Source organism: Armigeres subalbatus, unplaced genomic scaffold, assembly GCF_024139115.2.
Source record: "Armigeres subalbatus isolate Guangzhou_Male unplaced genomic scaffold, GZ_Asu_2 Contig937, whole genome shotgun sequence".
NCBI classification, from domain to species: domain Eukaryota; kingdom Metazoa; phylum Arthropoda; class Insecta; order Diptera; family Culicidae; genus Armigeres; species Armigeres subalbatus.
This window is the reverse complement of record NW_026943741.1, coordinates 1,959,068-1,983,208: the sequence shown is the minus strand read 5'-3', so window position 1 is coordinate 1,983,208 and position 24,141 is coordinate 1,959,068. Positions and strand designations below refer to the sequence as shown.

At 44.6% G+C, this 24,141-nt stretch overlaps 1 protein-coding gene across 7 annotated transcripts in view; it reads left to right on the top strand.

Moving 5' to 3' along the window:
* The window catches only part of LOC134204861 (zinc finger C2HC domain-containing protein 1C-like), a 183,313-nt gene that overhangs the window by 94,848 nt on the left and 64,324 nt on the right, over positions 1–24,141 (top strand). Inside the window, exon 1 of one of the 7 annotated variants that reach the window (XM_062679671.1) lies at positions 15,569–15,757. The exons of the other annotated variants lie outside the window; for them this stretch is intronic. Coding sequence (XP_062535655.1) covers positions 15,590–15,757 — 168 coding nt within the window. The 5' untranslated portion in view covers positions 15,569–15,589. Of the gene's footprint in view, positions 1–15,568; positions 15,758–24,141 lie in introns of those variants that run through there. 7 annotated transcript variants of the gene reach the window in all.

Genomic DNA, 24,141 nt, shown 5'->3' with positions numbered 1-24,141 from the left:
GCGTATTTCGCCGATGAGGAGGTGATGATCAGATGCGATATCGGCACTACGTTTATTCCGTACATCAAGAAGGCCCCGTTTCCATTTTCGGCTGATGCAGATGTGGTCGATTTGATTTTCTGTAAAGCCGTCACGGGAGACCCACGTGATCTTGTGAACCGGTCGATGAGGGAAGAGCGATCCCCCGATCACCATGTCGTTATTACCACAAAATTCTGCGAACAGCTCTCCGTTTTCGCTCATTTCTCCGAGACCATGGCGTCCCATAATGCGCTCATGGTTCGAGTTGTCGGATCCGATCTTCGCATTGAAGTCGCCCAAACAGATCTTGATATCACCCTTCGGAATTCTATCTACGACCGGGGGTCTGATGTTTTGGTTGTGTTTTCGTAGTGTAGATGCAGTCTCGTTTCTTCTGCTTGTCGTTTATGGAACTGTCAGTGTGGAACGCACCTATCTCTTTCTTTCCATGATTCTTCTTATGGCTGTCAGTGCGGAATTTTCTATGTTGGCTACGAAATGAACTGTGGTGGAGGTATACAAGTGTCAGTCCCGTGTCTACGACGGCATTGAGTTGACTGTAGAAGTTCTCTTTGTCTTGCAGGTCGGCAGCATCGGTTGGCGCATAACATTGGATTATAGTAAGGTTTCGGACCCGTGTTCTAAATCTGACAACGATTATCCTTTCACTTATAGGTTCCCACATCATAAGCGCAGAGTGTGTCTGAGCGCTTAGTAGGAAGCCAACTCCGCGATGCCGGGGAGCGTGTTCACCTCGTAAACCAGAGTATAGACACTGATCAAAAGCATTTCAATTTTTATTTTCCAAGTTTGGTATGGCTATTTTTATTACCCAAACGCGCGATCGAAACTTTTTCTGCCATTTCGAATTCGTTTTCTGATGGCGCACACTGTAATCCCGTACACACACGAAGTCGGTACACAACAATGTCTTCGATCACCACCGGCTACAGTTACAGCTCGTTGCACAAAATGGTTCTCAGTCCGCACTAATTGCTTCCGAATCCAGCTTCGATGGAACAAAACACAGCTGGCAATCCGGACATTAACCACCTCCCGGTAATCATGTACAATGTTCTTAGCTGCTTAGTCTAACGAGTGGAACAAATTTGCTCCCGCCGAACGACAAGCACAAAGGGTAGCGTCCGCGGGCAAACTTTCACACTATTTTTAGCGAAATCTACCGTTTTCTCCACTATCACTGGGCCAATAACCTGTGGGAAGTTATCACTGAGGCTTCCCACGGTACACAGCGGAACCGATACAACTCCCGGCGGGGTATTTCGGACACGTAAGTGGACGTAAACACAAGCGATTCGCTCTCCGTGGTGGTCGTTTATTTACTACTAGCAGACCCGACGAACTTCGTTTCGCCTAAAATTGATTTATTTTCTGATTAGATCTCGAGTTATGAAGAAATTGATGTTTCATTTGTATGGGAGCCCCCCTTTCCAAAGCGGGGAGGGGTCTCGAACCATCTTAAGAACCTTCCCCGGCCCCAAAAACCTCTACATACAAATTTTCACGTCGATCGGTTCAGTAGTTTCCGAGTCTATAAGGCACAGACAGACAGAAATTCATTTTTATGTATATAGATATAAGATATATTAAGATTATTTACAGGCAAAACATACTTTTGCATATAAAAGAAAAAGACGGATCCATAAAAACTGGAAAACGATCCATAAATAACATCTGAATGTTCCTTAAAATGCTACCATAAATCCATAAAATAGTTAATGAGATTCCATAAAGAATAATTTTTCGATCCATAACTAAGCTAAAATTTAGCAATTAATTGGGAAATATGTTCCATTAACATGGTCAAGAAAAACAATACAATTCTTGCTATTTTCCCATGAAAATATGACAAATGATCCATAAATCTTTGGAAAATGATCCATAAAAACTATATTTTGATCCATAAAACTTCAAATTTGCGCATTTTTTCTATCGTGATGATGATCCATAATTTCAGTAATATGATCCATAATTTTAGTCATATGATCCATAATCCTGGCCATTTGATCCATAACTTTGTTCAAATGATCCATAGTTTTGGTGATAAAAACCATAAATTTTGATAAATGATCCATAGATTTTATAAAATGTGTGGATCAAGTTTCATTGGCCTTCTTTCCAAGCATTATTGATCACATTATCAAAATTATGGATCATATGACCAAAATTATGGATCATATGGCTGAAATTATGGATCATCATCTGGATATGAATTGCGCAAATTTGAAATTTTATGGATCAATATATAGTTTTTATGGATCATTTTTCAAAGTTTTATGGATCATAAAAATATTCTTTATGGAATCTCTCGAACTATTTTATGGATTTATGGTAGCGTTTTATGGAACATTCAGATGTTATTTATGGATCGTTTTTCATTCTTTTATGGATCGTTTTTCCACATTGAACGGTGCAAAGTAAGGGCTGCCATTATTTACATTCAACATACAATAGACAACACAACAACATATTCACAGGGCTGGTAAGGGATTATAAACATCGTACACATAACATTAGACTTGTCCAACATTCAACAGCATTGTTCGTTTCCAAAACAAAACCCTCTCACCACCCCTCCCCCTTTTCCAAAAGACCATCCCACTCCCTTTGTTAACTTCCCCTGAGGATAGTGAATGTGTGTACCAAATTTGGTTGAAATCGGCCAAATGGTTCAGAAGTAGTTAGCGAACATACATATATACATTAGGGTGGCTCAAATTAGTATGGGAAAAACTTTGTTCAATTTTTTTGATGGGCCGCCCTCTTATTCGGTTCTATTTGATGCCCTGATGCTCTGGACAAAATTTCAGCCAAATCGGTCAACGTTTGGGCGGTGCTAAACTCGTTGGAAGTTTATATGGAAAAATGTATGCAGAAACATCCATAAACAGTAAATTGCAGCTGGACTACACAACTTACGATGAAGAACTATGATACTCATTCAGATCTTGGAGAATTTAATACAGAACGTCAGAAAACCGCGAGAAGATTTGAGTTTGCCCGGCTAAGTTATTAGCATTTCTCTGCAGTGGGGTTTGAGTAAATTTCGTTTCTTTTACCTTTGAAAAGTAATAAATTCACCTCTACAACACTCCAGTAAAATGCTAATAACTTTACGTAATAAACTCTAATCTTCTCGCGGTTTTCAGCATAACATTCTGTATTTTATTTTACAAGAACTGAATGAGTATCATGGTTCTTGATCGTAAATTGTGCCGTCCAACTGCTAATCACTGTTTTGGATGTTTCTGCATACATTTGTCCATATAAACTTCCAACGAGTTTAGCACTACCCAAACGTTGACCGATTTGGCTGAAATTTTGTCCAGAGCATCAGGGCATCAAATAGAATTGATAAGAGGGCGGCCCATCAAACAATTTGAAAAAGTGTTTTTTGAGCCACCCTAATATACATTGATTGGTTTTTATATATCTTCTTCTTCTTCTTCTTCTTATTGGCATTACATCCCCACACTGGGATAGAGCCGCCTCGCAGCTTAGTGTTCATTAAGCACTTCCACAGTTATTAACTGCGAGGTTTCTAAGCCAGGTTACCATTTTTGCATTCGTATATCATGAGGCTAACACGATGATACTTTTATGCCCAGGGAAGTCGAGACAATTTCCAATCCGAAAATTGCCTAGACCGGCACCGGGAATCGAACCCAGCCACCCTCAGCATGGTCTTGCTTTGTAGCCGCGCGTCTTACCGCACGGCTAAGGAGGGCCCCCGTTTTGGTGGGTTTTATATATATAGAAGATAATTATATTTTTGCTGAAGAGCGATTTGGTTTTCGCCTCTCATCAGTTATTAAGAGTTACGAATTAAATTCGACTCAACAAATCTGAAGGATGTTCGACTGGAGTTGCCCTTTCTGATAAAGAGAAAGCATTTGACAGTGTTTGGCATGAAGGTTTGATTGTAAAAGTAATAAATTTTGATTTTCCTCTGTACATTATCAAATTGATCCAACATTATTTATCAGATCGCTCACTGCAGGTAAACTATCAGAATTCGAAATCTGATAGATTACATGTAAGAGCTGGTGTTCCCCAAGGCAGCATACTGAGGCCCATATTGTATAACATTTTTACTTCTGACTTACCTGTTTTACCATCAGAGTGTCAAAAATCTTTGTTTGCAGATGACACGGACCTTTCCGCTGAAGGACGAAGCCAACGTGTCATTTGTAGTAGATTGCAAGAAAGATTGAATATTTTTTCCACTTACTTGCAAAAATGGAAAATTTACCCAAATGCTTCCAGCTTATAATTTTCCCACAGAAGCCGAGAGCTTATTATTTGAAACCTACTTGCAGACATATTGTCACTATGAATGGGGTACCAATTTCCAATTAATTGGTCTAGCGAAGCTAAATATTTAGGACTTCTGCTAGATAAAAAATTAACTTCTAAAATCACATTGAAGGCATTCAAGCCAAATTTAACAAATATATTAAGTGTCTATTTCCACTTATAAACAGAAAATCAAAACTTTGCGTTCCGTGTAAAAAAAGTTTTCAGTTCAAAATTTGAAAATCCGTGTAAAAAAAGTTTTATGATTTCTCGACGAATCATGCAAAATGGAGCAACTTTGCAAAAATTTGGTGTGGGATTTTTTTTACAGAGCCGTGTAAAAAAAATCCGTGTGAAAACAGAATCAAATTTTTAGACCAGTCATGTTGTATGCCAATACGGACTAGTTTCCCAAGCAGCACACTTGTCATAAACGAGTTGCTGTATCCTATCTACGACCAAGCCAGCCATATATGAGTTGATGCAACATAATCGGGCTGAATTGTGCTACTCGGGTGCTGCAATACCAGAAATAACGCACTTCAGAGGACTCAAAATAAAATTTTTAACAATTAACATTGCAATAAATTTCCAACAAAATAATTTCCTATTTTATACAAAAATCGTTACAATCTTCTATTGCAACGATTAGCTCCTTGTACCCTTAGTATAAATTAGGTTAAGTTTAGTTTAAGTTAAAAACATTGTAATTCCTACATGGTTCAATTCACCCAGAAGAAAAATCCTAACTGCCAGAGGCAATTGAAATGAATTAATGATAACTGAAAACATATCATAGCAAATGAGGATGATAATGTTAAGAAAACACGAAACACCTAATCTAAGAGATATTTTGTTTATTTTCAGAAAAATATATTAAGCTCTTTTAGTGGAATGTATTAAACCGTCTAAGACGAATTAAGTACTGTCCATTAAATTCCACCAGTTAATTTTCGTTATCTTTGGGGGCTGTCCACAAACCACGTAGACCGGAATTCCACTTTTTCAAACCCCCCGTCCCCCCTAGTAGACTTTCGTAGACTTTTTCAACCCCCCCCCCCCCATGATGTCTACGTAGACTTTACGAAATTATACAAAACATCATATGTGATTGGAAAAATATGGAAATCAACCACGTTTTAAGCAATTCAGCTGTTCAATTCCATTTCCATGTAAAATTACAACAAAATTCAATTTCAAACTTAACAAAATCACACTGAATAAAATCCAACAAAACAAAAATCAAATTGAAACGAAATCAAATTTAATCCTCTGTCCATAACTCCTGAAATCAAATCTCAAAGCTAATTAGTTTAATTACTGTTGAATTCAATTCATCCTAGAGGTGTGCACCACCACCGCCGACATTTTTGCATCGGCGCGCCACTAATAAAATCTGTCACGCATCTGACCTATAATTCTCAACGCCGGTTCAAAATTGTAAAAATCGTGAGTTTTCAGAATTTAGAAAAAAATTCGAGAACGTCTAGTCTATATTCCAATAAGTTTTGCGTGGAAATTTAGTAAAATTTCCTAATTGATAACCTTAAAATACTCCAAAGAACTCTCCGTGATAATTCCATCTTTTCTTGAAAATTCCATGCAATATCCCGCTGAATAATCATCTGTTGAAATCCCAAGATTTTTTTTCTAAATTCCAGCAGTTTCCCCGGTAAAAACCCGAGTAATTTTTCGTGAAAATTTAGAATTATTTCCTGAGGTAATTTTTAGTTTAAACGGACATTCCGAAATATTTCCCGTGGAAATTCAAAATGGTTTCCTACGATATTTTTTAATTTCTCTTGCAAATTTGGAGCAATTTCTTGAGGAAATTCAAATAAATCTTATGGACATTCCAAAAAATATTTTCGGTGGAAATTATGGAGAATTTTCAGTTGAACTTTTTGTGAACTTCTCGTAAAAAAATCGAATATATTTTCATGAAAATTAGAAAGCATGAGCATGAGCATGATGACCGTGCATTTCGTAGTTGCTACTCCGTGATTGACCAGAACCATCGCAATTGCACAGGGAACCAATGGATAGAAGCATGGGATTTGCTCTCCAACCTCAATGTGCACAGTCCGAGAGCTCTAATATTTTAAATTGTCGATAACGGCGCTGGCCACGTCCTCACGGTCTATCGGGGATGGGAAGGAATTGATTATGCAATCACTCGCCCACTGCAAGCCGAGAACACCTCTGCACTCGCCACGAGTTCATGCGGAATTTTACTGGAATCTGGGGGCTAGGTTCTGTGGCAGAGGTTCGTCTTGGTTAACGGGTTGCCAATGTGATAGTAATGAAAGGGTGAAGGTATAGTATATTCTAATTGGATGCCGAAATGAGCATTTTGCTCATTTCGAATTCTAACAGTTACCTGCTAGAACTAGTCAAGTTGTAGGTATAGGATAGAAGATGGAAACGGTATGAAAGCCCATTTCCAGTTCTAGCGATTGCTAGAACATGAGAAATATATAGAAAGATACAAAGTAGGAAGAATGGTACGGGCCTGGGATTGAACCCACGACCTCCTGCGTATGGAGCAGGAGTGGTAGCCATATATGACCACCAAGCCCGTTTGAATAAATTTTCATGAAAATTAGAAAGACCTGTTTACCAAAATTGCAAATATTTTTTTGTGGAAACTTTTTTTGGTGGGAAATTCAAATAATTTCTCGTGGAAGTTTTTAACAATTTATTTAGAAATTTCGAAAATTTTCCATCGATAATTCCAAAGAATTTACATTAGAACTGCCGAAGAAATTTACGAATGAGAATTTTCCACGGGCATTTCAAATATTTTTGCTTATATTTGCAAAGAATTCCTCGCGAAAATTCCGAAGAATTTTCGAAATTCAGCAAAAAATTTCGGGGACTTCCCAGAAAATCTCCAGTGAATATTCTGAAGGGTTTCTCGCGGAAATTTCGGAGAATTCCCTTTACAAGTTCCAAAGAATATCTTTTGGGCATTCCAAAGACTTTTTCTTGGATATTCCAAAATGCTTCCTTTGTAAATTCCAAGAAAAAAAAATCCGTTAAAGTACGACATAATTTCCATAGTTTGCAAAAAAGTTCCTGCCGAAAATCAAACGAAATTCTACTAGGAATCTGCAGTAAAATCCAAGCGAAGATTTTGAAAAAAAATCGAAAGTTTCTATAGCATACTTTGGAGAATTTTCCTGCTCAACACAGAAGAATTTCCTGGTGAAATCAATGATAGTTTTAAGCCGTAGCTCAGACATTTACTTTAGTGAAATTCATTATATTTTTAAGGAGAAATGCAAGAGATTATATCGGTAAAGTCTTGCAAAAAACCGGAACATCCTAAAAAAATCAAACAAGTGAACTTCAACTTTGAAGCTGATGTATAAATCGCTTTAAAAAACATAAAATCAAAAGTCCACGTAGACTTTTGGTATACCCCCGTCCCCCTTTGTAGACTATCGTAGACTTTTCGAAACCCCTCCCTCCCCTCAAGAGTGGTTTATGGACGGCCCCTTGCAGATACGTATTTCGACCACAACCGTGTGGTCATCTTCAGTGTCTTGTACTTGACTCGACTTAGTCGAGTCAAGTACAAGACACTGAAGACGACCACACAGTTGTGGTCGAAATACGTATCTGCAAAGATAACGAAAATTAACTGGTGGAATTAAATGGACAGTACTTAATTCGTCTTAGACGGTTTGTTTATTTTGTTTATTTTGTTTATTTTTTAGGAAAAGGAAAAGCCCGTTTGAGTTGAACTCTTTTTTTCTCTCTCAAATGGGCGCAAAACCTCTTCGACTTTTCGTACCAACAGAATACAATTTAACTCCAAATGATACATAATACAATTATTTCTTACAACTATTAACAATAATTGACTTAGTCTAGATGTAAGCTATAACCTTTCTAATAGTGTGACAGGGCGAGGGAAAACCTTTTCCAAAGAGTGTTACGACTCGTGTGAAATCGAAACCATTTGAGCAGCGATTGAAAATTCTGCACATGCTCAAAAATGGTTCGTTGTGGCCGTAATTCGTTCGGGCACCGCGGAGGAAAAGAATTGTCTAGAACGAAGGTTTTGTTGGCTGACGTTGAAATTCAGCTGGGACAAAAGAGGAGGCGAGTCAATGTTCAGAAGTAAAGGTCTGCTACAAGTAACGCACGGGCAGTATCACGACGGACGCTTAGTAAATCTAGCTCAATTAACCTACAGCGGTCCTCATAACTAGGCAAAATGTCAGGGTTTCTCCACGGGAGGTGACGTAGAGCGAACCGTACGAATTTACGCTGAACTGATTCAATACTTGAAATATTATTCTGATAGTAAGGTGCCCAAACTACAGATGAATATTCTAAAGTGGATCTTACTAAAGAACAATATAGAGCCTTTAAACAGTGGACATCATTAAAATTCCTTGCTATTCGAAAAATGAAACCCAGTGTACGGGAGGCCTTAGAGACTATGAAAGCAACATGTTCATTAAACGTCAGCTTAGTGTCTAATAATACACCTAGATCCTTGACAACAGTCTCTCTACGTAGTGTGGCGGATCCAAAAGTATAGTCAAAGGCAATTGCTGAATGTTTACGAGAAAACGAAATGAAGGAGCATTTATCTGGATTGAGAACCATACAATTCAGCTGACACCAGTCAGTGAAGAGATCCAACTGCGATTGCAAAAATAGTGTATCTTGTACACCGTTTACGATCCAAAATAATTTGAAGTCGTCGGCAAATGATGGTTTGTAGCACTTGAGTAGCGAGTTAATGTCGTTCGGGTAAACGATAAAATTAAAGGACCAAGATGGCTGCCCTGGGGAACTCCTGAAGTCACAGGGAAAACGAAGAAACACAGTCGCCAATTTTTATCGCCATTTTACGGTTTCCTAAATAAGAACTGAGCCAACAGAGAATGGAACCAGAGAATCCAAATCGTTCAAATTTGGCGACAGCGATTTGATGATTGATTTTGTCAAAGGCTGATGAGAAGTCAGTATATATCGAATCGATTTGTTGTCCTTTCTGAAGAGCTTGCATAATAATCGAGGAGTAGATAATCAAGTTAGTATTTGTAGATCGCTTTGGAACAAAACCGTGTTGATCCTCAGAAATGTAGTTCAGGAAATTGTAGGATAGGAACTTTAGAACAACTAGTTCGAACAATTTGGACATGGCACATAGCGCTGCTATGCCACGATAGTTTTTAACCTCTTGCTTATTACTTTTCTTGAAGACAGGGAAAGTGTATGATTTTTTCCAAAATTCCGGAAAAATTCCTGAACGTAACGATGAGTTGAATAGGATTGACAAAGGTAATGACAAACTTGTAGAACATTTTTTGAGAATAGTTGAAGGAATACCATCCGGGCCCGAACTGGTAGATGATTTCAGCGACGAGCAGCATTCATCGACGTATTCTGCCGTGACTAAAGGATGTTGACCGACTGGAGGACGGAGGGGTACGCTGGCAGCAGCTTGCTGTACTAGTTGCTCAGTAACCGACTGATTAGAAAATACACCAGAGAATTGCTTTAGGAAAAGGTCACATATTCCCACCGTGGATGTTTGTTCGATGAGTCCATTCGTCATGACTGTTGGAAGGCCAGATTCTTTTCGTTGTTTGTTCACATAGTTCCAAAATCCTTTTGGGTTGCGACGAAGTTTTTGCTGGATTTTTCGTTGATACGTTTTGAAAAGTCTATTGTTTACACGCTTATATCGTTGGTTGGCGGAGAGATAAACTGCTTTGCTAAACCGAGATTTGTACTTGGAGTATTTATGTATAAATAACTGTTGCTCCAGGGTGGGCTTATAGGAGAGGATGATAAGCATTTGGGGACGAATTGGTCAATAGAATACAGAACAATATTTGATACTAATGTAACGGCTGAGTTGACATCAAAGTCTGCAAGGATCTCATGCCAATTAATGTTTTCTAAAAAATGATTCATGCCACAGTAGTCGCCATTTTTAAAGTCGTTTTAGTGTAATTAGCAGTGGTGGATGATGAATAGATGACGTTACAAGGGGTGAAGGGGCCTCAATTAATGTGTAGCGTATGTTACCGTCCAAATTAGCGAAGCAGAGGTCAAGCATCCTACAATTATCATTCAATATTCAATTGATGAATGCATGCAAGGCTGTAATTGTCTAGCAGTATGTTGCTTGCTGAACTGAGCGAAGAATGATGAGCGTCAGGATAGAGATGTATCGATGAACTTTGTTTCCATTTGATATTTGGTAAATTTAAATCGCCGAGAATCAATATACTATCACTAAGCTGCATACGAGCTGTGATCCAAGAGAGTGAGCGAACATGTTGGTCAACGACTACCTGATCAGTTGTCCTATCCGGAGGTATGTACAGAACGCAAATGTACAATGTGTGGCTTTGAAAAATAACTTCAATCCAAATCTGTTCAACAGTTTCTGAATTTGAAATTGATAACTGACGAGCTTTAAATCTATTTCTGATAGCCAGTAACACTCCTACACCAGATTTTTTGTTACTGTTACTGCAATTACGATCTAGGCGGAACACGTTATAATCAGTAATCAAAAATTTGATTTGAAATTGTTGTTTCGTTTAACCATGTCTCGGTGAGAGCAAAAGCGTCATAGGTTGAATCAGAGGAGGCGAGGAGATAATTTGAAATCCGTGTGTTCATTCCGCCAACATTTTGATAATAGATTAAAGTTGCTTATCTATACCATTGTCGATAATACTCTGTTGATTGACGGCATTGGTTTGGGCGGAACTGGAAGTCGATTCCTCGAAATTGGATGAGATGGCATTGCTCTCCGCTGGGTGGCAAGTGGAAACATCATCTGTTGTTGACGGATTAAGGGAAGGGCTGCACGTTGTCGAGGAGAGGGGTACTGCGAATATCGGCACGTTGGCGAACTGTTTCTAAAAAAGGTCTGGATCGTTGCACATTTCGATCATAAAACGGCTTGATAAAGACACCAACTGGCCAGAAACTTTGAGACACAATAATGGGTTCAATCGCGGTAGGGGCACCTAATTTGAAAGATACAAATGTTAGCGGCACATTTGCACTACGATTTTCGCTGACCAGTTTATGACAGGTAATTAGGAGGATTGCATTTTGTTTTTCCCGCAACAAATGCGACAATATTGTCCGATGTCTCGTGTGGTTGGAACCGTGTTAAATAAAACCATTTGAGTGGTGCAGATGGTGTCGCTGGTGGTGCGACTGAAAGAGTGGGTATAACGAAGGGCATAGTTTGAGTGTTTCTTCTATGGTTTACATTACCTACTGTGTCTTGTGTGCCACTAGGTATGATATTCACTTGTCTCGATTGGAATGTGTTGCTGGGTGATTGCAGAGCATTTTGATGAGCAGAAACGATTCTCGATTGAATGACGGGCGCTGGTAACACAGATTGCTGGTCGGCTGCAGCGGCGATGGTGGGACAGGTACTCAGCGAAGACGCAAAAGATCTGACTCGTTGTGGTAGAACTGCCGTAGGTATGATTGATGCCGGCGTGTTCATTGATGAAATGGCTTGAATTGGTGCTTGCGTGGCTTGATTTTCGGCGTGGATCGGTACTTGTTTGTTTGTGGCGAAGCTTGGAGGAGGGAGAGCGGCTTGATTTTGGACAGGAACAAAACTTGTGGTAGCAACGGAGTGGCTTTGGCTAGTTGAGGTAGTGGTACATATTGGTGCGGGTTGATTGTTGGTTGTGGCAAAATTTGTAGCAATAGTAGTGGCGATAGAGTCTGCGTCGTTGGTACTTGCGTGATGAGCAACAACAGCAGCAGCAGCAGCAGCAGTGGATGTATCGGAAGTTATGGTGGCGGCATTAGATGTGAGAGGGCTAGTGATCGGTTGAATTTGCTGGGACGAGTCAACCGTCCGCGGATTGTTTATCTGGACATTAAGGTCATCGGCATCTGCAAGAAGAGGGACTATAACTTCTGTATAATCTGAGGTACCAACTGAAACGTCAACTCGCATTCTCTTGTCGTTTCTCGGGAATGATGACGTAGAGCTGGATGTGCGGTCGCGTTTGTTTGCTCCGCTGGCAGCACCTCGGTAAACTCGAACTGCATACGATCAAGCTCGTCGTGGAAGTTCCTTGAATCACTTTGGGCTGGTCGGGTTGGTGGAATTTGACCACTAGGTCGCGGAAAGGGCGATCCAATCGCACGGCAAAGGGAACGAGTGACATCAATTTGAGCACCGACGAGTTTCAGAATGGAAGTAATACGCTGAAGAATCAGTGCGTATCCGGTGTCGGTTCCATCTGAACGTTTTGTACCAGTGATATCACTGTTACGGCATACGACACAGAACCAGAGAGCACCGGGACACTCGCGAACAGCTTTGAACTGATTCCCGGTGAGGCTAACACATTTTAAGTGAAACTGTTTTTGGCATTTCATGCATTCCACTTTTCCACCTCGAGCGGAACCGTTGAAGCAGGGATTCCCGTCGCACTTCTTCATCGTTTTGCAGCTGACGACGAATGTAAATAAACAAACGAGCCGGCACGATGATACTCGGAACGTGCGATAGGCGGCGTGCAGAATAATCAGTAGAAAATGGTCAACAGAAGACCAAAGCAAAACAATTCGGTAGTTTAATTAAACTGATTTTCTCGTAAAATATCAATCGCGAGATTATTCTAGCACCGGATGCGGACGCATCGATCCGATGGGGTGGCGATTAACGAGAGAATGTAAATAACTGATGTAAAAGCGCATGGAAAACTATCGATTTATAGGACCGTATAAACAATGCTACTTATCGCGGCTGTAGTACACTGTATTTGATGAATGCATGTATTAGATAATTAGCAAATAAACTTGACATAAGACTTGACTCGACTCGTACGAGACACTGAAGACGGCCTTACTGTTGAGGTCGAAATACGTATCTGTCAAGATACAATGAAGTGGTGGAATTTCAATGGGATTGTACAAACTCGTCTTATGACAAGTGAAGACATTCCACTAAAAAGCTCAAAATAATTTTCTTAACAAAATAGCAAAAAAAATTAGTTAAAAAAAAGGAGACAGTAAATCATTAAAATCGCTTTAAAATCTTATTAGGTGTAATCTTTTAGCGATACGACAGATTCCAAAAAACGAAGTTTTCGACAGAGACCTAATTTTAAAGAATAATCATTTTCATTCGAATTCGGCAAATTCGAACAATCTATTTTTAAATTTGTCAGTATCGCTTAGGGTAATCGACGCCCACCTCGGAATGAACTAGATTGTTATTACTGATTGTTCCGTCTTGATACCGGGTATCGCTTCGTAACTTGTAATGACGCAATAATGTTGGGTTTAGTGTCAACCTTTTCGCCTCCAATCTTCTTTTTCTTGCCATGACAGCTGATGTAGATAAATATAATTTTGGAATTTAACTTATACCTGCTACACCCAACATGATGGGTACCATCGTGTCATCATTAGCACTATGCTTACCTTTTGTCACCGGTCCGATGTTAATCTGCAAAATTCACCGGAAAACTACCCCTGTCCATCAAGCTGTCCATTCCGACGCGATAATTCCGTTCATCCTTGTCAGTGGCTACGGAAGATCTCTGTTTGCTTTTGATAAACAAAGCCATAGTTTCCGACGACACGTGTTAAAATGGGGATGCTTGTATCGTGATTCGGCGTCAATCGCTGCAAATTATTGTATAAATTATTCACAGCACAATTAACTTGTAACGTGAGATAAATTGAGATATCTATTTCTATAAAGCCCCTTTTCAAAATTTGAAGAATACGCGTAAATCATTAATAACAACCATTTTGTCTGTTTCTTTTCAGGTAAAATCCAATTTATACAGAACACATGTGTGAGTAAAAGCAAACCTCTAATTATATTAGGATCCCATCATCAACTGTTATCATTACGAACGCGTGATTGAAATGCAATATTAAACAGACAGTGCCCCTCACAATCTTTCGCCCATTAGCTAATTATTCTGCGTACACCATTCCCGCCCAGTCAATTACAATTACATGAACATTATTTAGTTTGATAATGTGTATGCAAACTATGGCTTGCCCACGCTGTTCCGGGCATTGAAAACTACGGACATCACAAGAACCGTCCGGGCGGCGCTGTGTCGCTCAATCCTGACATGGCAACAGGTCAACCCAATACTGATGCATCATTTATCCTATTTAAGTAATTCAGGCATCACAACGTTTCGCTGATTTGATGCTTGGATAGTTCTCGCTTCCATCCGAACTCACGTGTTCTGATTGAGGAAAAAGGAGTAGGGCTTCCCACTGTAATATGGCTATACACGACAAATCATTCATTTTAGGTTAGGGGCCGTTTACTAATTACGTAAGCACTTATGGGAGGAGGGGGGTCTGTCAATTTCTTACCCTCCATATAAACAAAAAAATAATTTGTGTGGGAAAAATCGTAAACCGGGGGGGTTTGAAAACCCAGAAAAAAAAGCTTACGTAATTAGTGTACGACCCCTTATTTCATATTCTGTAGGTGTTCGCGTCAATATAATGGAACTGTTCATATTATTTATACACATTTAATAATAAATACAGTGAACACTTGTTAATTGACAAGATACATACACTATTTTTGATATAATGCAAATAGTCTTAAGTTCAATTAATTATCTCTTCAGTCAATTCTCATGAATTTTTGTTTTGAAAAATTGTATAAGTGCAAACAACAATTTGATGGCCAGCACATAAATTACTATTCTTACACAGCCGTATAAAAATCCACATAGAAAGAGACTACCAGCTCACTCTCCACCCCCCTTATAACCCCATCAGTGTTGATTACCGACGAACCAGCACAAACACGGAACGTACCTTAAATTTCCATCTGATAGACCCGCGAAGTAAATAATGTCCAATCCCGCGAAGTGTTCTCTACGACCCGTCACCCCTAGATGTATGCAAATGTTTCCGCCTCGGCGAAGGACTAGAAACCAACGATGGACAACATTAATAGACAACATGTGGAACCGACTCAACATGTGATTTGCACCCCTTTTCCTCCCACACTACATTGCAGCACTCAGCAAAAGTGATGATAATCATAGATCACCGCCTGCCAGCGGGACGGAGCCAGTCCGCCGGCACCCTCGGGACGCGATAGTCGTCAATCACTGCAGCACCACTGACTGGTGTGTTATGGCCACCGATCGCGAATACGTGTATTTGTTTTGGCTTTACGTGTGTCGTCGAATCGATCAATATTAGAACTACGATTTCCTACCAACCATCGTATATGAAAGGCAACAATACAGACATAGCCGGTCGAAGTGCATCGTCCTTGATAAGCAACGGAGCAGTGGTCAATGGTGCGGTCAGTATCAGTTTGAACGACTCCTGGACCGGTAGAAGTCTGCTGGAAGCACTGGGCCGAGTCGGACCCCTAGGAGGGAATTTTGCGGAAGTAAGTTGATGCAGAGACAATTTGCACACATTTAAAAATTTCTAATTATTTTCTAAAAGTAAAATTGTAGCATTAATTTCTGTCAAATTATGCAATTTTCACCAAAACTTCAAATGGAGGTTACCTTATTATTTATGTAATTGTAATAATTCTCTTCTATTGTTGAAGCAGATATACAATATTGCGCTACAATTGAAAAGAAGCGCTAGAAACTTAAAAAAAATATGGTTTAAGTCACTTTTTGTCACTGTAGGCCAGCAATATAGTCGACTCTCTACATCTCAATGTTTCATATCCTTTCAATCTATATTCAATCCATTCTGTCCATATTTTGCTCAGAATTCTCTCTCCCTACGTCAATATATTAGAATTTCCAGGCTTCTAGACAATCTTTGGACAATAATGAACACACCAAAACTGCCGTAATATGAAAAAATGACGTATACGCCATTTTCCAAAAATGGTGTTAGCGAGTAGTACTCATCAAGCTCTTCAACAGAAAAATGGAAAACATGCATGTTGTAATTTGGCGCTTACGTCACTTTCTCAGATTACGACAGAAAAACATAAGATGACATTTGTTTTGTTGTCATTTTTCAGAGCAATAAGCTTTTTATCTAGATGGTTCCTTCAATATCGAGATGTAGAGAGGCGCCTGTAAATGGAATCGACTCTTGAAAGGAGGCTTCCGAGCCTCTTGAAAAGAGGCTTCCAAGCCTCTTGAAAGGAAGCTTCCGAGCCTCTTGAAAGGAAGCTTCCGAGCCTCTTGAAAGGAGGCTTCCGAGCCTCTTGGAAGGAGGCTTCCGAGCCTCTTGGAAGGAGGCTTCCAAGCCTCTTGGAAGGAGGCTTCCGAGCCTCTTGAAAGGAGACTTCCGAGCCTCTTGAAAGGAGACTTCCGAGCCTCTTGAAAGGAGGCTTCTGGGATTCTTGAAAGGGGGCTTCTGAGCCTCTTGAAAGGAGGCTTCCGAGCCTCTTGAAAGGAGGCTCTGAGCCTCTTGAAAGGAGGCTTGAGCTCTTGAAAGGAGTCTTCCTGAGCATCTTGAAAGGACGCTTCTGAGCCTCTTGAAAGGAGGCTCCGAGCCTCTTAAAAGGACGCTTCCAAGCCTCTTGAAAGAAGAATTCCGAGCCTCTTGAAAGGAGGCTACTGAGCCTCTTGAAAGGAGGCTTCTGAGCCTCTTGAAAGGAGGCTTCCGAGCTTCTTGAAAGGAGGCTTCTGAGCCTCTTGAAAGGAGGCCTGAGCCTCTTGAAAGGAGGCTTCCTGAGCCTCTTGAAAGGAGGCTTCTGAGCCTCTTGAAAGGAGGCTTCCTGAGCCTCTTGAAAGGAGGCTCTGAGCCTCTTGAAAGGAGGCTTCCGAGCCTCTTGAAAGGAGGCTTCCTGAGCCTCTTGAAAGGAGGCTTCTGAGCCTCTTGAAAGGAGGCTTCCTGAGCCTCTTGAAAGGAGGCTTCTGAGCCTCTTGAAAGGAGGCTCTGAGCCTCTTGAAAGGAGGCCTGAGCCTCTTGAAAGGAGGCTTCTGGAGCCTCTTGAAAGGAGGCTTCTGAGCCTCTTGAAAGGAGGCTTCTGAGCCTCTTGAAAGGAGGCTTCCTGGAGCCTCTTGAAAGGAGGCTTCTGAGCCTCTTGAAAGGAGGCTTCTGGAGCTCTTGAAAGGAGGCTTCTGAGCCTCTTGAAAGGAGGCTTCTGAGCCTCTTGAAAGGAGGCTCTGAGCCTCTTGAAAGGAGGCTTCTGAGCCTCTTGAAAGGAGGCTTCTGAGCCTCTTGAAAGGAGGCTTCTGAGCCTCTTGAAAGGAGGCTCTGAGCCTCTTGAAAGGAGGCTTCTGAGCCTCTTGAAAGGAGGCTTCCGAGCCTCTTGAAAGGAGGCTCTGAGCCTCTTGAAAGGAGGCTTCCGAGCCTCTTGAAAGGAGGCTTCCTGAGCTCTCTTGAAAGGAGGCTTCTGAGCCTCTTGAAAGGAGGCTCTGAGCCTCTTGAAAGGAGGCTTCTGAGCCTCTTGAAAGGAGGCCTGAGCCTCTTGAAAGGAGGCTTCTGAGCCTCTTGAAAGGAGGCTCTGAGCCTCTTGAAAGGAGGCTTGAGCCTCTTGAAAGGAGGCTTCTGAGCCTCTTGAAAGGAGGCTTCTGAGCCTCTTGAAAGGAGGCTTGAGCCTCTTGAAAGGAGGCTCTGAGCCTCTTGAAAGGAGGCTTCTGAGCCTCTTGAAAGGAGGCTTCTGAGCCTCTTGAAAGGAGGCTCTGAGCCTCTTGAAAGGAGGCTTCTGAGCCTCTTGAAAGGAGGCTTCTGAGCCTCTTGAAAGGAGGCTTGAGCCTCTTGAAAGGAGGCTCTGAGCCTCTTGAAAGGAGGCTTCTGGAGCCTCTTGAAAGGAGGCTTCCTGAGCCTCTTGAAAGGAGGCTTCCGAGCCTCTTGAAAGGAGGCCTGAGCCTCTTGAAAGGAGGCTTCCGAGCCTCTTGAAAGGAGGCTTCCTGAGCCTCTTGAAAGGAGGCTCTGAGCCTCTTGAAAGGAGGCTCTGAGCCTCTTGAAAGGAGGCTTCTGAGCCTCTTGAAAGGAGGCTTCCTGAGCTCTTGAAAGGAGGCTTCTGAGCCTCTTGAAAGGAGGCTTCTGGAGCCTCTTGAAAGGAGGCTCTGAGCCTCTTGAAAGGAGGCTTCTGAGCCTCTTGAAAGGAGGCTTCTGAGCCTCTTGAAAGGAGGCCTGAGCCTCTTGAAAGGAGGCTCTGAGCCTCTTGAAAGGAGGCTTCTGAGCCTCTTGAAAGGAGGCTTCCTGAGCCTCTTGAAAGGAGGCTTCCGAGCCTCTTGAAAGGAGGCTTCCTGAGCCTCTTGAAAGGAGGCTTCTGAGCCTCTTGAAAGGAGGCTCTGAGCCTCTTGAAAGGAGGCTTCCTGAGCCTCTTGAAAGGAGGCCTGAGCCTCTTGAAAGGAGGCTTCCTGAGCCTCTTGAAAGGAGGCTTCTGAGCCTCTTGAAAGGAGGCCTGAGCCTCTTGAAAGGAGGCTTCTGAGCCTCTTGAAAGGAGGAGGCTTCTGAGCCTCTTGAAAGGAGGCTTCTGAGCCTCTTGAAAGGAGGCTTCTGAGCCTCTTGAAAGGAGGCTCTGAGCCTCTTGAAAGGAGGCTCTGAGCCTCTTGAAAGGAGGCTTCCTGAGCCTCTTGAAGGAGGCTTCCTGAGCCTCTTGAAAGGAGGCTTCTGAGCCTCTTGAAAGGAGGCTTCCAGGCCTCTTGAAAGGAGGCCTGAGCCTCTTGAAAGGAGGCTTCCAGGCCTCTTGAAAGGAGGCTTCCGAGCCTCTTGAAAGGAGGCTTCCGAGCCTCTTGAAAGGAGGCTTCTGAGCCTCTTGAAAGGAGGCTTCTGAGCCTCTTGAAAGGGAGGCCTGAGCCTCTTGAAAGGAGGCTTCCAGGCCTCTTGAAAGGAGGCTTCCGAGCCTCTTGAAGGAGGCTTCTGAGCCTCTTGAAGGAGGCTTGAGCCTCTTGGAAGGAGGCTTCTGAGCCTCTTGAAGGAGGCTTCTGAGCCTCTTGGAAGGAGGCTTCCGGGCCTCTTGGAAGGAGGCTCTGAGCCTCTTGAAGGAGGCTTCCGAGCCTCTTGGAAGGAGGCTTGAGCCTCTTGAAAGGAGGCCTGAGCCTCTTGAAAGGAGGCTTCTGAGCCTCTTGAAAGGAGGCTTCTGAGCCTCTTGAAAGGAGGCTTCTGAGCCTCTTGAAGGAGGCTTCCTGAGCCTCTTGAAAGGAGGCTTCTGAGCCTCTTGAAAGGAGGCTTCTGAGCCTCTTGAAAGGAGGCTTCTGAGCCTCTTGAAAGGAGGCCTGGAGCTCTTGAAAGGAGGCCTGAGCCTCTTGAAAGGAGGCTTCCGAGCCTCTTGAAAGGAGGCCTGAGCCTCTCGAAAGGGAGGCTCCCGAGCCTCTCGAAAGGGAGGCTCCCGAGCCTCTCGAAAGGGAGGCTCCCGAGCCTCTTGAAGAGAGGCTTCCGAGCCTCTTGAAAGGAGGCTTCCATGCCTCTTGAAAGGAGGCTTCTATGCCTCTTGAAAGGAGGCTTCCATGCCTCTTGAAAGGAGGCTTCCATGCCTCTTGAAAGGAGGCTTCCATGCCTCTTGAAAGGAGGCTTCCATGCCTCTTGAAAGGAGGCTTCCATGCCTCTTGAAAGGAGGCTTCCATGCCTCTTGAAAGGAGGCTTCCATGCCTCTTGAAAGGAGGCTTCCATGCCTCTTGAAAGGAGGCTTCCATGCCTCTTGAAAGGAGGCTTCCATGCCTCTTGAAAGGAGGCTTCCATGCCTCTTGAAAGGAGGCTTCCATGCCTCTTGAAAGGAGGCTTCTGAGCTTATTGGAAGGAGGCTTCTGAGCCTGTGGAAAGAGGCTTCCGAACCTCTTGAAAGAAGTCTTCCGAGCCTCTTTGAAGAAGTCTTCCGAGCCTCTTGGAAGGAGGCTTCTGAGCCTCTTGGAAGGAGGCCTGAGCCTCTTGGACTGAGGCTTCCGAACCTCTTGAAAGGAGGCTTCCGAACCTCTTGAAAGGAGGCTTCCGAGCTCTTGAAGGAGGCTCTTGAAAGGAGGCTTCTGAGCCTCTTGGAAGGAGGCTTCCGGGCCTCTTGGAAGGAGGCTTCTGAGCCTCTTGGAAGGAGGGTTCTGAGCCTCTTGGAAGGAGGCTTCCGGGCCCTTTGGAAGGAGGCTTCCGAATCTCTTGGAAGGAGGCTTCCGAGCCTCTTGGAAGAAGGGTTCTGAGCCTCTTGGAAGGAGGGTTCTGACCCTCCTGGAAGGAGGTTCCAAGCCTCTTGAAATAAGGCTTCCGAGCATCTTGGAAGGATGGTTCTGACCCTCTTGGAAGGAGGCTTCCGAGCCATTTGGAAGGAGGCTTCCGAACCTCTTGGAAGGAGGCTTCCGAACCTCTTGGAAGGAGGCTTCCGAGCCTCTTAAAAGGAGATTTCCGAGCCTATTGGCAGGAGGCTTCCGAGCTTCTTGAAAGAAGGCCTCTTCAAACGAGGCTTCTGAGCCTCTTGAAAGGAGTCTTCCAAGCCTCTTGAAAGAAGGCTTCTGCGCCTCTTGGAAGGAGGCTTCTGAGCCTATTGGAAAGAGGCTTCCGAGCATCTTGAAAGGAGGTCTTCCATGCCTCTTGGAAGAAGGCTTCCTGAGCCTCTTGGAAGGAGCCTTCCTAGCCTCTTGGAAGGAGGCTTCTGAGCCTCTTGGAAGGAGGCTTCAGAGCCTCTTGGAAGGAGGCTTCCGAGCCTCTTGGAAGGAGGCTTCCGAGCCTCTTGGAGGGCTTCCAGGCCTCTTGGAGGAGGCTGAGCCTCTTGGAAGGAGGCTTCCTGAGCCTCTTGGAAGGAGGCTTGAGCCTCTTGGAAGGAGGCTTCCGAGCCTCTTGGAAGGAGGCTTCTGAGCCTCTTGGAAGGAGGCCTGAGCCTCTTGGAAGGAGGCTTCCGAGCCTCTTGGAAGGAGGCTTGAGCCTCTTGGAGGAGGCTTCTGAGCCTCTTGGAAGGAGGCTTCTGAGCCTCTTGAAGGAGGCTTCCGAGCCTCTTGGAAGGAGGCTTCCGAGCCTCTTGGAAGGAGGCTTCCTGAGCCTCTTGGAAGGAGGCTTCCGAGGCCTCTTGGAAGGAGGCTTCTGAGCCTCTTGGAAGGAGGCTTCTGAGCCTCTTGGAAGGAGGCTTCCGGGCCTCTTGAAGGAGGCTTCTGAGCCTCTTGAAGGAGGCTTCCGAGCCTCTTGAAAGGAGGCCTGAGCCTCTTGAAAGGAGGCTTCTGAGCCTCTTGAAAGGAGGCTTCCTGAGCCTCTTGAAAGGAGGCTCTGAGCCTCTTGAAAGGAGGCTTCTGAGCCTCTTGAAAGGAGGCTTCGAGCCTCTTGAAAGGAGGCTTCTGAGCCTCTTGAAAGGAGGCTTCCGAGCCTCTTGAAAGGAGGCTCTGAGCCTCTTGAAAGGAGGCCTGAGCCTCTTGAAAGGAGGCTTCCATGCCTCTTGAAAGGAGGCTTCCATGCCTCTTGAAAGGAGGCTTCCATGCCTCTTGAAAGGAGGCTTCCATGCCTCTTGAAAGGAGGCTTCCATGCCTCTTGAAGGAGGCTTCCATGCCTCTTGAAAGGAGGCTTCCGTGCCTCTTGAAAGGAGGCTTCCGTGCCTCTTGAAAGGAGACTTCGGTGCCTCTTGAAAGGAGGCTTCCATGCCTCTTGAAAGGAGGCTTCCATGCCTCTTGAAAGGAGGCTTCCATGCCTCTTGAAAGGAGGCTTCCATGCCTCTTGAAAGGAGGCTTCCATGCCTCCTTCCATGCCTCTTGAAAGGAGGCTTCCATGCCTCTTGAAGGAGGCTTCCATGCCTCTTGAAAGGAGGCTTCTGAGCTTATTGGAAGGAGGCTTCTGAGCCTCTTGGAAAGAGGCTCTGAGCCTCTTGAAAGGAGGTCTTCCAGGCCTCTTGGAAGAAGGCTTCTGAGCCTCTTGGAAGGAGGCTTCCGAGCCTCTTGGAAGGAGGCTTCCAGGCCTCTTGGAAGGAGGCTTCTGAGCCTCTTGGAAGGAGGCTTCCGAGCCTCTTGGAAGGAGGCTTCCGAGCCTCTTGGAAGGAGGCTTGAGCCTCTTGGAAGGAGGCTTCCGAGCCTCTTGGAAGGAGGCTCTGAGCCTCTTGGAAGGAGGCTTCCGAGCCTCTTGGAAGGAGGCTCTGAGCCTCTTGGAAGGAGGCTTCCTGAGCCTCTTGGAAGGAGGCTTCCGAGCCTCTTGGAAGGAGGCTTCCAGAGCCTCTTGGAAGGAGGCCTGAGCCTCTTGGAAGGAGGCTTCCGAGCCTCTTGGAAGGAGGCCTGAGCCTCTTGGAAGGAGGCTTCCGAGCCTCTTGGAAGGAGGCTTCCGAGCCTCTTGGAGGAGGCCTGAGCCTCTGGAAGGAGGCTTCTGAGGCCTCTTGGAAGGAGGCTTCCGGGCCTCTTGGAGGAGGCTTCCTGAGCCTCTTGGAGGAGGCTTCCGAGCCTCTTGGAAGGAGGCTTCTGAGCCTCTTGGAAGGAGGCTTCCAGGCCTCTTGGAAGGAGGCTTCTGAGCCTCTTGGAAGGAGGCTTCTGAGCCTCTTGGAAGGAGGCTTCCTGAGCCTCTTGGAAGGAGGCTTCCGAGGCCTCTTGGAAGGAGGCTTCTGAGCCTCTTGGAAGGAGGCTTCCGAGCCTCTTGGAAGGAGGCTTCCGGGCCTCTTGGAAGGGAGGCTTCCAGGCCTCTTGGAAGGAGGCTTCAGGCCTCTTGGAAGGAGGCTTCCAGAGCCTCTTGGAAGGAGGCTGGAGCCTCTTGGAAGGAGGCCTGAGCCTCTTGGAAGGAGGCTTCCGAGCCTCTTGGAGGAGGCTTCCAGGCCTCTTGGAAGGAGGCTTCCGAGCCTCTTGGAAGGAGGCTTCTGAGCCTCTTGGAAGGAGGCTTCCAGAGCCTCTTGGAAGGAGGCCTGAGCCTCTTGGAAGGAGGCTTCCAGGCCTCTTGGAGGAGGCTTCCGGGCCTCTTGGAAGGAGGCTTCTGAGCCTCTTGGAAGGAGGCTCTGAGCCTCTTGGAAGGAGGCTTCCGAGCCTCTTGGAAGGAGGCTTCCAGAGCCTCTTGGAAGGAGGCTTCTGAGCCTCTTGGAAGGAGGCCTGAGCCTCTGGAAGGAGGAGGCTTCCTGAGCCTCTTGGAGGAGGCTCTGAGCCTCTTGGAGGAGGCTTCTGAGCCTCTTGGAAGGAGGCTTCCTGAGCCTCTTGGAAGGAGGCTTCCGAGCCTCTTGGAAGGAGGCTTCTGAGCCTCTTGGAAGGAGGCTTCCAGGCCTCTTGGAAGGAGGCCTGAGCCTCTTGGAGGAGGCTTCCGAGCCTCTTGGAAGGAGGCTTCTGAGCCTCTTGAAGGAGGCTTCTGAGCCTCTTGGAAGGAGGCTTCCGAGCCTCTTGGAAGGAGGCCTGAGCCTCTTGGAAGGAGGCTTCCGAGCCTCTTGGAAGGAGGCTTCTGAGCCTCTTGGAGGAGGCCCGAGCCTCTTGGAAGGAGGCTTCCGAGCCTCTTGGAAGGAGGCTTCCGAGCCTCTCGGAAGAAGGCTTCCGAGCCTCTCGGAAGAAGGCTTCCGAGCCTCTCGGAAGAAGGCTTCCGAGCCTCTCGAAAGGAGGTTTCCGAGCCTCTCGAAAGGAGGCTTGAGCCTCTTGGAAGGAGGCTTCCTGAGCCTCGGAAGGAGGCTTCCAGGCTTCTCGGAAGGAGGCTTCCAGGCTTCTCGGAAGGAGGCTTCGAGCCTCTCGGAAGGATGCTTCCAGGCCTCTTGTAAGGAGGCTTCCGAGCCTCAGCTACTCTTCTAGAAATTCCGCCAGGAAATCCATCAGAAAATTCATCAAGAATTTATCCAAAAATTCCTCCAAACCAGGAACTCAATCGCGGTTTTCTTCAGGAATTACTTTAGGAAATTCTCCAAGAAATCCTTTGGGAACTCCATCGGATACTCCTAAAATTCTTCCTGAAAAGGAGCTTCCCGGAGTAGTTCTTGGAGGAATTTTCTGCAGA